Source organism: Nymphalis io, chromosome 13 (genome assembly GCF_905147045.1).
Source record: "Nymphalis io chromosome 13, ilAglIoxx1.1, whole genome shotgun sequence".
Lineage (NCBI taxonomy): Eukaryota > Metazoa > Arthropoda > Insecta > Lepidoptera > Nymphalidae > Nymphalis > Nymphalis io.
In genome coordinates, this window is record NC_065900.1 from 4772076 (window position 1) to 4785138 (window position 13063).

General features: G+C 36.7%; 2 protein-coding genes across 3 annotated transcripts in view; both read right to left on the minus strand.

The window, feature by feature from the left end:
• Window positions 1-1272: 1272 nt before the first annotated feature.
• Window positions 1273-2148, minus strand: LOC126772946 (uncharacterized). Its single transcript, XM_050493555.1, has one exon. It carries the CDS (start codon window positions 2146-2148, stop codon window positions 1273-1275), a length of 876 nt encoding a protein of 291 aa, XP_050349512.1.
• A 373-nt stretch (window positions 2149-2521) lies between these two features.
• The window catches only part of LOC126772779 (cadherin-99C), a 138659-nt gene continuing 128117 nt past the window's right edge, over window positions 2522-13063 (minus strand). For both annotated transcript variants that reach the window (XM_050493352.1, XM_050493353.1), the window contains 14 exons: window positions 12792-12952; window positions 11789-11962; window positions 11309-11518; window positions 10291-10539; window positions 9596-9691; window positions 8892-9045; window positions 8133-8425; window positions 7628-7852; window positions 6464-6732; window positions 5478-5657; window positions 4912-5038; window positions 4648-4750; window positions 4109-4445; window positions 2522-3562 (listed from right to left, as the gene is read on the minus strand). In XM_050493352.1, the coding sequence (XP_050349309.1) occupies window positions 3469-3562; window positions 4109-4445; window positions 4648-4750; window positions 4912-5038; window positions 5478-5657; window positions 6464-6732; window positions 7628-7852; window positions 8133-8425; window positions 8892-9045; window positions 9596-9691; window positions 10291-10539; window positions 11309-11518; window positions 11789-11962; window positions 12792-12952 (2672 nt within the window). In that variant the 3' untranslated portion in view covers window positions 2522-3468. The remainder of the gene's footprint in view (window positions 3563-4108; window positions 4446-4647; window positions 4751-4911; window positions 5039-5477; window positions 5658-6463; window positions 6733-7627; window positions 7853-8132; window positions 8426-8891; window positions 9046-9595; window positions 9692-10290; window positions 10540-11308; window positions 11519-11788; window positions 11963-12791; window positions 12953-13063) is intronic.

Here is a 13063-nt window from a genome sequence, read left to right on the forward strand (position 1 = left end):
GGGGGGGAGCCCAGCATTCACTACATAGAATTGTGAAGCGCAACCATCAACTAAAACACGAAGGCTACGCTTGTGTAGGAAGCTGGCAATCCAGGTGCATAGCTGAGCAGGCAGACCATATGCCGGCAGCTTGGAGAGAAGACTTCTGTGCCAGACCCTGTCGAAAGCCTTGGAGATATCGAGGCTGACAGCCAACGATTCTCCATGCTTGTCGATAGCTTCACCCCAGAGCTGCGTTACGTACGCTAGAAGATCACCTGTGGACCGTTTTGATCGAAACCCGTACTGACGATCATCAATTAAACAGTGATCCTCTAGGTAATGGATCAGTTGGTTGTTTAAAATCCGTTCCATCACCTTACAAAGTACTGAGGTGATAGCTATTGGCCGACAGGAGACAGCTCCGCTGCGCACTTCTTCAGCACTATGGCTGGTATTCCATCGGGACCGCTAGCTTTCCGTACATCAAGTGATTGCAGCTCCGCACGCACATCACGTTGCCTGATTTTAATGTCCGGCATCGTATGGCCACATGAAGGTATTGTAGGTGGCAGCGCACTACAATCATCGATGACGGAATTGTCGGCAAAGAGTTTAGCCAGGAGATCAGCTTGCTCTTGCGGACTGTGAGCTAGCGATCCGTCCGGATTTCTGAGCGGTGGCAGCGAAGGTTGGCAGAAATTGTTTTGCACAGACTTGGTCAGACGCCAGAAGCTACGGGAGCCCCTAGGATTCGAAACAAGGTCATGACCAATCTGCACAATGCGCTGTGCATCCACTCTCGTGTATGCCTTTCTACAGGACTTGGAATTTTTATTATAGTTTGCTTTCAGTGAGTCAATGTTAGATGCCCCGCTAATGCAGCCGTTGATCCACTTGCGATATGCCGCCTGCTTAGATGATACAGCATCGGCACATTCACGAGTGAACCAACGTTTACGCGTACTCCTACTGACGAGATCTGAGCTAGGAATGTAGTATTCCATTCCCAACATGATCTCGTCAGCAACAGCAGCGGCACTAGTTGTCGGGTCATTCCCACTGAAGCAACGTTCCTTCCAAGGGACCGACGCATAGTAATCGCGCATACCGTCCCAATCCGCCGACTTATACATTTGACTTATATAATTGATTGAGTGCTTCTTATAATTAAGTTAAAAAAGAAAAATGAGTACTGAGTTTGTGATGTATATGTGTGAGTGTGCAATGTGTATACAAACAATAGATTAATAACTAAGAGAAAAGAATACAGTAATAATAAGCCCGAGTCGCTTATTTAGTTTCCAAGCGCTTGAGGTCTTGTTCGTTTTTTAACCGAATTGAGGGCTCATTTTCTTTCTTACGTAACAATATATTACCTGGAGTAGCCCAGCAGAACTTGTACTTGTTTTTCGCAGCAAAATCTCTTGCAAGGAAATAGAGTCTTTTCATGCTTGGTGTAAGGAAGTCCGACACATAAACTGTTTTTTGAGGTCCATCGAGGCTCAGGTGCTTGGTGTTCAGTCTGTCGCCATTATTGTCCTTAGTGAAACGTTTTGCCGAGCTCAATATTTTGCCCTTAATGATTACCGACGAAAATTCCACAATTAATGGTTTAGATTTCTCATTTTTTGAAAATCCCCTGTGGATGTTTCGTATTTCATAAGGGTCAATCTCGACTTTGAGCACATCACCAAGTGATTTAACAATATCTTGTAATACCTGCGTTTTTTCGGTTTTCGCACTCGGAATATTTCTAATTTCTATACAAGTAGCACGACTTCTTCTTTCTAGTATTTCTATTTTTTCCTCCAAATTTCTAATTTGTGCTTTGTCTTCTAGATTCTCTTGTATAAGTGTGTCGTATTTAATTTTCAGCTCTTCGTATTTGTTACTCATGAACTCAATTGACGATGAAATTTGTGAGTTCTGATCTCTGATTGTGTTGACGGTACTTAGTAGTGATTCATACTTCGCGGCCTGTGCGGCTGTCCATGTAGTGAACATATTTTCAAATTTGCTCAGAAAATATTCCAAGTCATCTCCCTGTTTACGCTTTAGTCTCTGTGACCTCATGTTTACATTGAAATCTCCGGTTATATCCGGAGATGATTGAGAATGCTGTAATATAGGAGTAGGTGTTTTCGGAGGGGAGTGTTCAATTGGCATTTTTCTATATATGCCCCTGACAAAGTGTCACCCCAACTTTATTTTTAATAAATAATTAAAAGTGATTGTATTTAAAGTACCAGGGCAGCAGGATTTCGCAAGAGGTAGGCGGGGCCTTATAAATCGTAGCCACGAAGCGGATTGTACTAGGCGCAAAGTACCAGGCGCCGCGATGAACGTATACCTTCTTATTGGTTATGCACTCCTATTTTATAAGCCATATAACACATGCACTCAGTAAGCGGTCCGAGAGGGAAGGATTATGTTTTATTGTTGTTGTTTCTTTTTTCTGTGATGTCTAACTGTTTATTTCTTGTGTAATGAAATAAACATCAAGGTTTGTTAACAGCGTAGATAGAAATAGAAAACAAAATAAAAATAAAAATTAATTTATTCGGAAATCTATTAAACAATCTTATACAGCTACTTTATTCAGCTTTTCACATTAAAACGAAATATATATTAATTTACAAAATATTTAAGAGGTAACATAAAGACCAAAAATAAATACAGCACAGATAAAAAAAAGATATATCAAAAAACGTTTGGCACAAATCACTTCATTCTGATTATTATTTTTTTAATAAAATGAGCATTTCTTAATTATGCTTAAAAATAAAATAAAAGTTATTACTTCGAGTCGTTTTATTTACGAATTGTAACTGGCACAAATTTCATACACATTCTAGAGGTTAATTTATAATGGCGGAAATTTAGTAACAAGTAATTCACACAATATTTAATTTTGTTGATGTTCATTTTAATAGTTTTATTTCAAATCTGATGCTTAAAAACTTAAACCACCTGCGAAGCAAATTTAAATTCATTTAAAATATAGTGTCCATAATACATTTGAATTTTTTCGTAATTAATTAAATATCAAAAAGCTTTCGTGGCAAGTGTGACGCGCCATTTATAATTAGGGTTGTCGCAAATTAAACGTGCATGGCACAATGCGTCATTTTTAATCTATAATTCTATATAAAAATATAAAACATCTGTACAAAATATTTCGTACCTGTATTTACAGATCAGGTACCTAAAAAATATACACGTAATGCCTCTATTATTTACAACACTTTTATATTATGCACAAATTGTTCAATGAAAAGACTAGCCTGCGCTAAGTAAAATATTACAAATTCATAAATTTATCTAAAAATTCGTTATTCACATTAACAACTAACATTTGAAAACATTCAGTCGCACATTGATATGAAAACTTTCGTTGAACACAAAATATAAATTGTCTTTAGATTATATTATATTGTTTTAAAACTTCACTTTATATCACTTTTCACTAAACCTGTCTTAGTATAACTAAAGCTCCGTAGTTGTTTCCACGTGAGACTGGTCGTAAGTAAATCCGTTGAAATTTCTTTTTCCGAACGTAACGTTGTCATTATCTGTGGATCTGAAAATCAATGGTTAAGTTCGAAATTTAAACATCAATTATATATTTAAACCAAAGTAAAGGTTTTGATAGAACGTTTATATTGTAATACATATTATTCTATTGGTTTACGCGGTAAAACATCTAGTCAGAATGATTTTTTCATCAATCCTCATATTTCAGCCAATTTACATAAAATCCTATATGAATAATACACCTAAACTTTCCTCATGACTCGCATAGTCCATTGGCGAAAACCTTATGAGAATCTGTCTGTGTTATCTTTTTTTAACAGTATAATAAATATATATTAACTTTTTTGAAAAATAGATTTAACTTTATTAAATTTACACTTTATATAGTGTAAACATAACTTAAATTAATCATATGTCAGACACATATGGAATGGCTTTAGTTGTACTCGAATTCGACATTTAAATTTTACTCTTATCACGCCCAAAAAAGTTTTCTTCAAAAAGTATTTATGTATATCATTATATCACAACACAAGTTTTCATATATATATATATATATATATATATATCACAATATATATAATATACACACCTTTGCAAGCCAGGGATTTCATCATACGCCATAATTGGTTGCGTAGATTTCTTCTTATGGTTGTTCCCATTTATCTTCCTACCAAGAGTAGCGGCCAGCAATCCTCCGCCTATATTATTATTGTTAGCTCTCGGTAACGTTCCCAGCGCATTGTTCAATGCGTGGTTATTTGGTGTTCTGCGGTTGAGAGTCTGGGTGTTCCGCGCAATGGTCGAGTTGTTTATGTTGTCAAGGTTATGGTTGTGATTTTGGACTTTGTTCAATGTACCGCCATTTTCGTTGACACTTGAAGCTCGAGCTGTTGTCGCTGTTTCTGATAGGGTCGGGCTACGTTCACCTAAGATTTAAAAACAAGAATTTATTTGCCGATCTAGGATATATTTGACATATTATATTAAGTATTATAGTAAGAACCTCACATAAACCAGTTCCCTCAGGGGAGCCTGGTCAAAAAAAGTTAACCCAACCTGGGACGACTATTTTATTTACGAATTTCGATAAAAAATTAAAATATAAAAACTTATTTTTGGATAACTTACCATTATCTTTGGATAAGTATTGCACGCTATGAATATTAAACGCGTGGTTATTTGGACTAAAGTCTAATTGCAAATCTGCGTCATCCACAGCCATATTCAAAACCTGTAACAAAAATGTTATTTTTTTAACTATATATTGTTATATATATTTATAATATTAATGCTAGTAGATGATTGTTAAGTGGGCTTGTCTGAAGATACAGCTCTCCTAGCTAAGAATACCCGACTCTTACAACTTTAGTAAGTCAAATAATTGTTACATACCTGTGTTTCATATCTCGGTGCGGGTTCATCTTCACTGGACTCGTACCCTGAGGGCGGTCTCGGTGGTGCCATGCTCATACTAAGAGTTCCATATTGTTGCAACGCTTGCTCCTTGTGTTTTTTATATCTGGAATGAGTTCAAATTATTATTTATTGTCTTAATATAATACCAAAGAATTTAATATTGGGATTCGATTTTATATTATTTTGTACTTCCATAAAGCACGGTCGCAACTACGATATAACAGCGCCCGATTTTTACTTGCGTGTTTAATATTGTGCGTAACGTCACCTTACACGCACTGTGATATAATTCATTGCGAATTTTGTATTGAGTAAAGTAAGAGATAAGGATGACGTACACCTGCATCTATATGTGTTAACTAACGGCCGCGTGAAGCATAAAGTTTGTAGTTTACGGCCGTGTCACGCATGTAGTTGGGTGTGTGTGTGGGTGTGTGTGTGGGTGTGTGTGTGGGTGTGTGTGTGGGTGTGTTAGTGTGGGTGTGTTTGTGTGCGTGTGCGTGTGCGTGTGCGTGTACTTGTACGTGTTTGTGTGTGGTCACCTGTTCCACGAGGCGCATATGTAGACGGTGGCAGCGGTGGCGGCGACCAGCACGAGCGCGGCCAGCGCCAGCAGCGCGGCGGGCAGCGCCGAGCTGAGCGGCGCGGCGGCGAGCTGCGGGCGGCGCGGCGGCGCGGCCGGCGACAGCGGCGCGCGCACCGACACGCCGCGCGACACGGCGCTGCGACGCGACACGCGTTGTCAGTGGGGAGATTCGCAAGTCTCATTGACCGGGTTAATATTTGTTCGCAAAATACGTTAAATTACCGTACACGAATTTAAAAAATAACGTTATATTGTAGGCACTTTAAACGTTTGCGATTTATATTAATCATTTTGTATCAATTGTTGTAACGAATACTTTGAGACAACATAGATAATACTCTTTCTCATCTGGAGGAGTGGATTTTAAGCGAAGCGTGTTTAAATGATCCCAAGAACCACCGAGTTTGAAATATTTAATTTTTGTTTAAAAATGTGCATGTCCCGGGTGCTATTCTGCAATTTATAATATGTTCACTCCGCCTCTTCTAGAGGGCATCACAGGATCGCTTGCACATACTACTGTGATGCTGCGACGGTTGGGTCGCCTAAGCGGGCTTCTATTCCTAGGGAGTTCTCTGGGTACAGAACCCCCCCCCCCCGTGCCCCAAGAACGCTTACGGCGTGGGGAAAAAGTGCGTCGTCATTAGCGTCTGCTTATCCTCCCTGGTCTTCTTCGGCGGAACGTGTCATCAAAAGCACTCTCCTCACGCTCTCACTCCGCGGTCTCTTTCCACGTCATGACACTCTGGTAGCGTAGGAGGAGTGTAGTAGGTGGTAATGGCTCTGAGCCCCCACGCAGACACAGCACACTGTCAGGATGTGGTATGCCGCGTCCAGTGGGATACCACACCCTGACAGTGTGCACCAGGGACCATTTATGGGATATATTACTTTACTTTTACACTTTAATTTTAACACTATTATAACAAAAATAATACTCACTTCTTAATTGGTAGTGATTCCCTCGTTAGTATGTCTCCCGTATTCGGATCAAGCAGATACAGCCATACATTAGTACCCTTAGGATCACTTTCTAGTGTTCCATTCTCCCCCAAATATAACCTAGGTGTAAGTTTCTCCAGTCCAGCAACTAGACCACTCTTTTCTTCTATCGAAGACAATAAGCTACGCGCTTGTGACGTAGTCATTGCGTCCACATTTAAATCAGCCACTTCATAAATTAACTGGTTTTCTTTTTGGAGAAGGTTTATCTGAAATGGAAAAAATTTACATATCTTCTAAAAACTACGTATAACAAATAATATTGATTGAAAATATATATCTAACCCACACAAACGACGAAGTAAGAATTGTTGATTTACTACACGAAGTTTTACTCCATGCAATTTAATAAATTAAACAATTTTATAACCTGTTCGTAACAAATTTTTATAAACACTGATTTTATTTGGACTCCAGTCAAAACTAAATTAAATATATATTTAAGTAATTCAACTTTCAAAGAGATCGTTACCAAATGTAGTAATTGTTAATTACGTATAAATGATGAGTAATTCTATTCGCATTAACTATAATTTAAGTCGCAATTAATCATCTTGTACCATTAATTATCATTAGTTGAAACAAAAGCCTTAAAATTTCTTTGAAATTGCTAAAGTAGATGTAATTCAAACGATATTTACATTTTAAGACATAATTAAATAATATTTTGATAGAAATTACGAAGGTCTAAGTCTAAATTTGTATCTCACCTAACTTTACAGTTTGACAAATTTTAATTTAATTTTGATGTAACGTATAGTCTGATAATCTAATTTTGCTAAATAAAATTAATTTTAGGGGTTAAAATATATATATTTCCTTTAAATTTCAAAGCAAAGGCGCTATGGTCAATTACCGACCATAGATAATAAACAAAATATAAAACTCTAAAGTCAAATCCTCGCCAATCATTGCATATATGTTACTTGATGGATTGTATAAACCTACCTAAGCATACTTTAAGCAAGCACTCCTACCAATAAAAATATATTTACATATGTATGTATTGCTTAATCATCTTATTTGTTCATACAAGTAATAGAATATTTACATCGCTACTGTGGCTCCCTCTATTTTTTTTTTAAATAATCGCATACAACTTACCACAACAGATGCTCGAGCAGTTTTATAATCATCAGCCTTTGGATTATCCCTCGCCATGATATTGAATTTAAAAGGCAGCACTTCCTTGGGAACATTCTCGAAAGCTTTGATGTTGGTGATAACGCCCGTGTCTGGGTCGAGATTGAAATGTTCCTCAGCGGCTTTTGTCCAAGAGTTTTTACGATACTCTATCTTGCCATAAACACCGCTGTCTTTATCTTTCGCCTTAAAAAAAATATTAAAAAAAAACATTGAGGTTTATTTTTTTAACAATATTGATTTGATATCATATTATCTTATACAAAAATACACATAAAGTGTAATCTTTCTATACGACATCTAAATTCAACGGCTTGCTTGACATTACTCAAGCAAAAGCACTAAACAAATTATATTATATTATCTGAGCAGAATGTAAAAAAATATATATTTATATCTTTGTAAGAAAAATATAGATTTAAATATATTAATCGACTTGAAAATAAACACAAAAAAAAAAAATTACCTTGACTTGTAACACATTAGTTCCTAGTGGCATATCTTTAGTAGCGATAGCAAAATATTTTCCCTTCGCAGCTACGATGGTGGATTGTTCGGGAAAAATGAACACGGGTGGATTGTCATTAACATCTGTGACATGGACGTTGATTATCGCTTTACTGCCTTCAGGGTTTATAAGACCTTGTATAGATTCCAGCTGGACTTCTAGAGAGTATTCGGTAAGCGTTTCATAGTCGAGCGAATTGTTGAGGTAGATAGCGCAGTCTCTTTCTTGTGTTAGTTTCACGTAAAATACACCTTGGAGAAAATAAAAATATAACATTATGGACATGAAACCGAGATGGCCCAGTGGTAAGAACGCGTGATTCTTAATTTCGTGCTATACGGTGAAATAAAACATCGTGAGGAAACCTGCATGTGTCTAATTTGACTGAAATTCTACTACATGTGTATTTCACCAACTCGCATTGGAGCAGCGTGGTGAAATAAGCTCCATGCCTTCTCCTTAAAAAGGGAGAGGAGGCCTTAGCCCAGCAGTGGGACATTCACAGGCTGTTACTGTTATAGACATATGTGCACACGAAGACACACACACACACCAGAGTATTAATAAAATAAAAATGTTAGTTCAATATAATAAAAATTTAAGCAAAACTTGTACTGTATTGACTTTTTAAATTAAAAACAAATTACGCTTTTAGTGCATAAATTGTTAAACCAGTAAATAAATTATAAATTAATTTTAATATACAAATATTGTTACCTTTTTGTGACGAGTCTGTCAGCAAACACTTGAGGGGAGTATCTTTGGAGTGTTTGCTTTTATTCCATATCGGGAGAGTTCTAACGAGCGTGCCGTTGGGAGAGTTCTCCGCTACGTGTTCCGTGTACACGCTATCCGCAAACCCTAGACGTACCTGCCAACAAAAATATTTAACGTTTAAATAAGCTAAAATAAGCGTCAATAAGGGCCGCCTAGTGATTTAAGAGTCGCAGGTTCCTGACCCCATTGGGTTATTGTCGTCTTCACTCCTAACACAAGCTTAATTCGAGGAATAAATAGGAATATTAGTCATTTCTAAAAAACAGGCGTTGAAAGTACTAATTTAATATAAATATATATATATATATAATATAATATATATAATTAATATTTAATTATATATATTATATATATATAATATATATAATATATATATATATATATATAAAGTCCAAATATTGTAATTTGATTAAGGATGGTAAAGGAAAACACACAAAAATATTAAAGGTCATTAAATATATTAGAAAAAAATAACCATTGACAATGTATCAATAGATTGCAAAAACAGTGATTGATTATCATCAGCCCTCAGTAAATAAAATGTTTAGAATTACATTATTTTGATGATTATAAAATTCAAGATAAAAACTATTCATATCAATTAATGGAATACAAAAAAGATTAAAATAATATATAAAACTCACATCAGGCGGTACTGTAGCTGAATGACTAACATACACTGTTAGGCTTACAACCGAAGACATCACAGGGTCGCCTTGATCGGACGCTTGAACGTCCACCTGGAATTAAATATAAGGCTATTAGGAAGATGACGATATTCTCCTGGCTTGTTATGACCACGGCGGCATCCAAGGGAATGTAGCTAATGGTGCAGGATATAATATAATGTAGAAAAGTTTGTGGAAATAGAAGTATATTGTATATTAGTTCGAAACCAGGATCTTAGAATCCGTAGCCATAACAAATTAATACGTGAGTGTTGTAGCTGACTAAGGGGAATATTTGTTAAGAACGTCCTTCAACCTGGATGCTGTCAAATGCCTATAAATCATTACTGGTGGTAGAGCTTTGTGCAAGCCCGTCTGGATAGGTACCACCCACTCATCAGATATTCTACCGCAAAACAGCAGTACTTGATATTATTGTGTTCCGGTTTGAAGGGTGAGTGAGCCAGTGTAATTACAGGCACAATGGACATAACATCTTAGTTCCGAAGGTTGGTGGCGCATTGGTGATGTAAGCGATGGTTGACATTTCTTACAATGCCAATGTCTCTGGGCGTTGGTGACCACTTACCATCAGGTGGCCCATATGCTCGTCCGCCTTCCTATTCTTTAAAAAAATAATCATCAGCAGGTATAGTCAAAATCAGTCTCACGGTATATTCGCTGTCGGTCTCCTTCCGGAGGTCGTCGCGGACGCGGACGGCGCCGGTGTCGGGCTCCACGTGGAAGTACTTGGAGGCCTTCCCGCGGCCCGCCAGCGCGTACCGCACGCGGTTGTTGGGCGCCGTGGCGTCCGCGTCCAGCGCCACCACCGTCTCCACCAGGCTGCCGATGGACGCCGTGTCCTCCACCGTCACCGGCCGCGGTACCGACGTGAACACCGGGGCGTTGTCGTTTTTATCCTGAATATTAAACAAGAATAATAAGTACAAACGTCTTCATAGTAAAATATTGCTATCACTTTCTAATGAGCGTGTTTAAAAAGGATAGCAAGTCAAAATAGTACCAACATTGGGTACAAAATAATAAACGATATTTATAAAAAAAACAGAAACAGATTTAGTCATCAAGATCATACAAAAAATAGTACGTGCAATTTGAGCATTTGCACACGTGTGTGAAACACAATACACAAAGAAACGTTTGCTACAAATTCGACCTTGAAGTTTAACTTGTTAGTTTATTTGTTAAAGTAATCGCAATAAAACTGTAATTAAAATATAGAATAGCATTGTTAAGAAAATAGCGTAATGTAATTTAAAGAAAAGCTTATAATAAGTTTTGTTTACTTTCATAGCAAAATAAACCGTTTGGAAGTTTAATTGTAATATCATATATTCCACTACAAAATATCGAGTATACTAAACTATTAAATGTTAGCTCGTCTGGGTAGGTACCACCCACTCATCAGATATTCTACCGCAAAACAGCAATACTTGATATTGTTGTGTTCCGGTTTGAAGGGTGAGTGAGTCAGTGTAATTACAGGCACAAGGGACATAAAATCTTAGTTCCCAAGGTTGGTGGCGCATTGGCTATAAGCGATGGTTGACATTTCTTACAATGCCAATGTCTAAGGGCGTTTGGTGACCACTTACCATCAGGTGGCCCATATGCTCGTCCACCTTCCTATTCTATAAAAAAAAAAATATATTAAAAAAGTTGACTCACATCGACCAAAACCTCCACTGTAGTGGTAGCCCCATTTCCTTCACCACTATTCTCTTCAGTGCCAACGAGCAGCTCGTGCCTCGCGCTAGTTTCTCTGTCTAACATTCTTAACGTCCTGATGAGACCAGACTTGCGATCTATTGAGAACAAGTCTGTATCTCCCTTGAGGATCGTGTATGTGATCTCTGGCATTGTATCTGGGTCTTCAGCCTAGACAAAAAAATTGATATTATATTTTTTGCTGAATACACCGATTATTCATACAGATAGCCATACTTTGTTGGTTTTTTTAAATATCAAATTATTAAAAAAGAATTAATTATTGTATTTATGATATACCACCAAACAAACAATTTCACATTTATCTAATAAGTATGATATTTCATACAGAATCAATTCGCACGTAACAGAAAATAAATTCGAACACCATGTATAATCATTTCAAGAAATACACTTTCAAATTTATATACAAATACTTACGTGGACTTTAACAACGGGATGGTTGGGCACATTTTCCGGGACATGTACAGTATACAGGGCCTGAGTAAACACGGGAGGCTCATCCGGCTCATCCTGGACCTGAACTGTGACGGAGGCTGTACCCAGACGTTTATCGATAGCGCCGTCTGTAGCCGTCACTACGAAGGAGTAATCCTGGAAATTAAAAATATGATGTTTGAAATTGTTCTAAATTGTGTTAATTTTGCGAAATCTTAATATGTAACCGACAAACATATTTGAGGTTATTTAAAATATAAAAGGCGCTTCAATATTGTTCCGGAAATATGATAGTCGTTATTATTTTATAGTCATATATTTAGTCAAGTAAAAATTTAGTAAATTGTAAAAATTCCAGAGTAATAACAATAATAAATAGGTTATTTTTATTCTATACTAAATTATTAAAGTTAAAATTAAATATATAAATACAAGAGAAGGTTAATAGAAAAGGTCAAACAACAAAGAGCATTGTCCTAGATATTCTTTAAAAGTTACTTTTGGGTTAGAAATGAAATTCCAGTCAATATTTTCGTTAATAGCATAAAAAATAACAAAATACAATAAGTTAAATCTCGTAACAAACTTATATCTTATGGTAAATGACCTGATGGTAAATGGTCACCATCACCCATATACATTCGCACTGTAAGAATTATTAACCATTCCTTACATCGACAATGCGCCACCAATCTTGAGAACTAAGATGTTACGTCCCTTGTACCAATAGTTACACTGGCTAACTCATCCTTCAAACACAACAATGCTAAGTATTACTGTTTGGCGATAGAGTATGCGATGAGGGTGTAAATACCCAGATGGGCTTGCATGCAGTCCTACCACCAAGTAAATATATAATATATTAATATCTATAATATTGGTAGCGCTTGACGATTCATAAGTACTTGTTCAAATCTATTTGAATAAAAAATATTTTAATTTCGATTATTTATTATTTAAGTTTTTTAGATTATCAATTTATTACCTTGGTTTCCTCGTAATCTAGTTCAGTTTTGGTGCTGATCATACCCGTAGAATTGTCGATGATGAATGGCAAATGAGATGGGATACTGTAACTGACCATCGCATTGACGCCCTCGTCGATGTCCGTCGCATGAACATACCCAACAGTCTCGCCTGACACACCTTTAAAAATAAAAACATTATTTTTTATCTTGCTATTACGCCAAGAACTCTTCTCTTGATAGTTATATTTATGATTTAGTGTTCCAGTACTAGTAATAATAATAACAATAA

What these genes read in the sequence shown, in the direction of transcription:
- LOC126772946 (XM_050493555.1), bottom strand. Translation starts at nt 2,148, where the DNA reads ATGCCAATTGAACACTCCCCTCCGAAAACACCTACTCCTATATTACAG.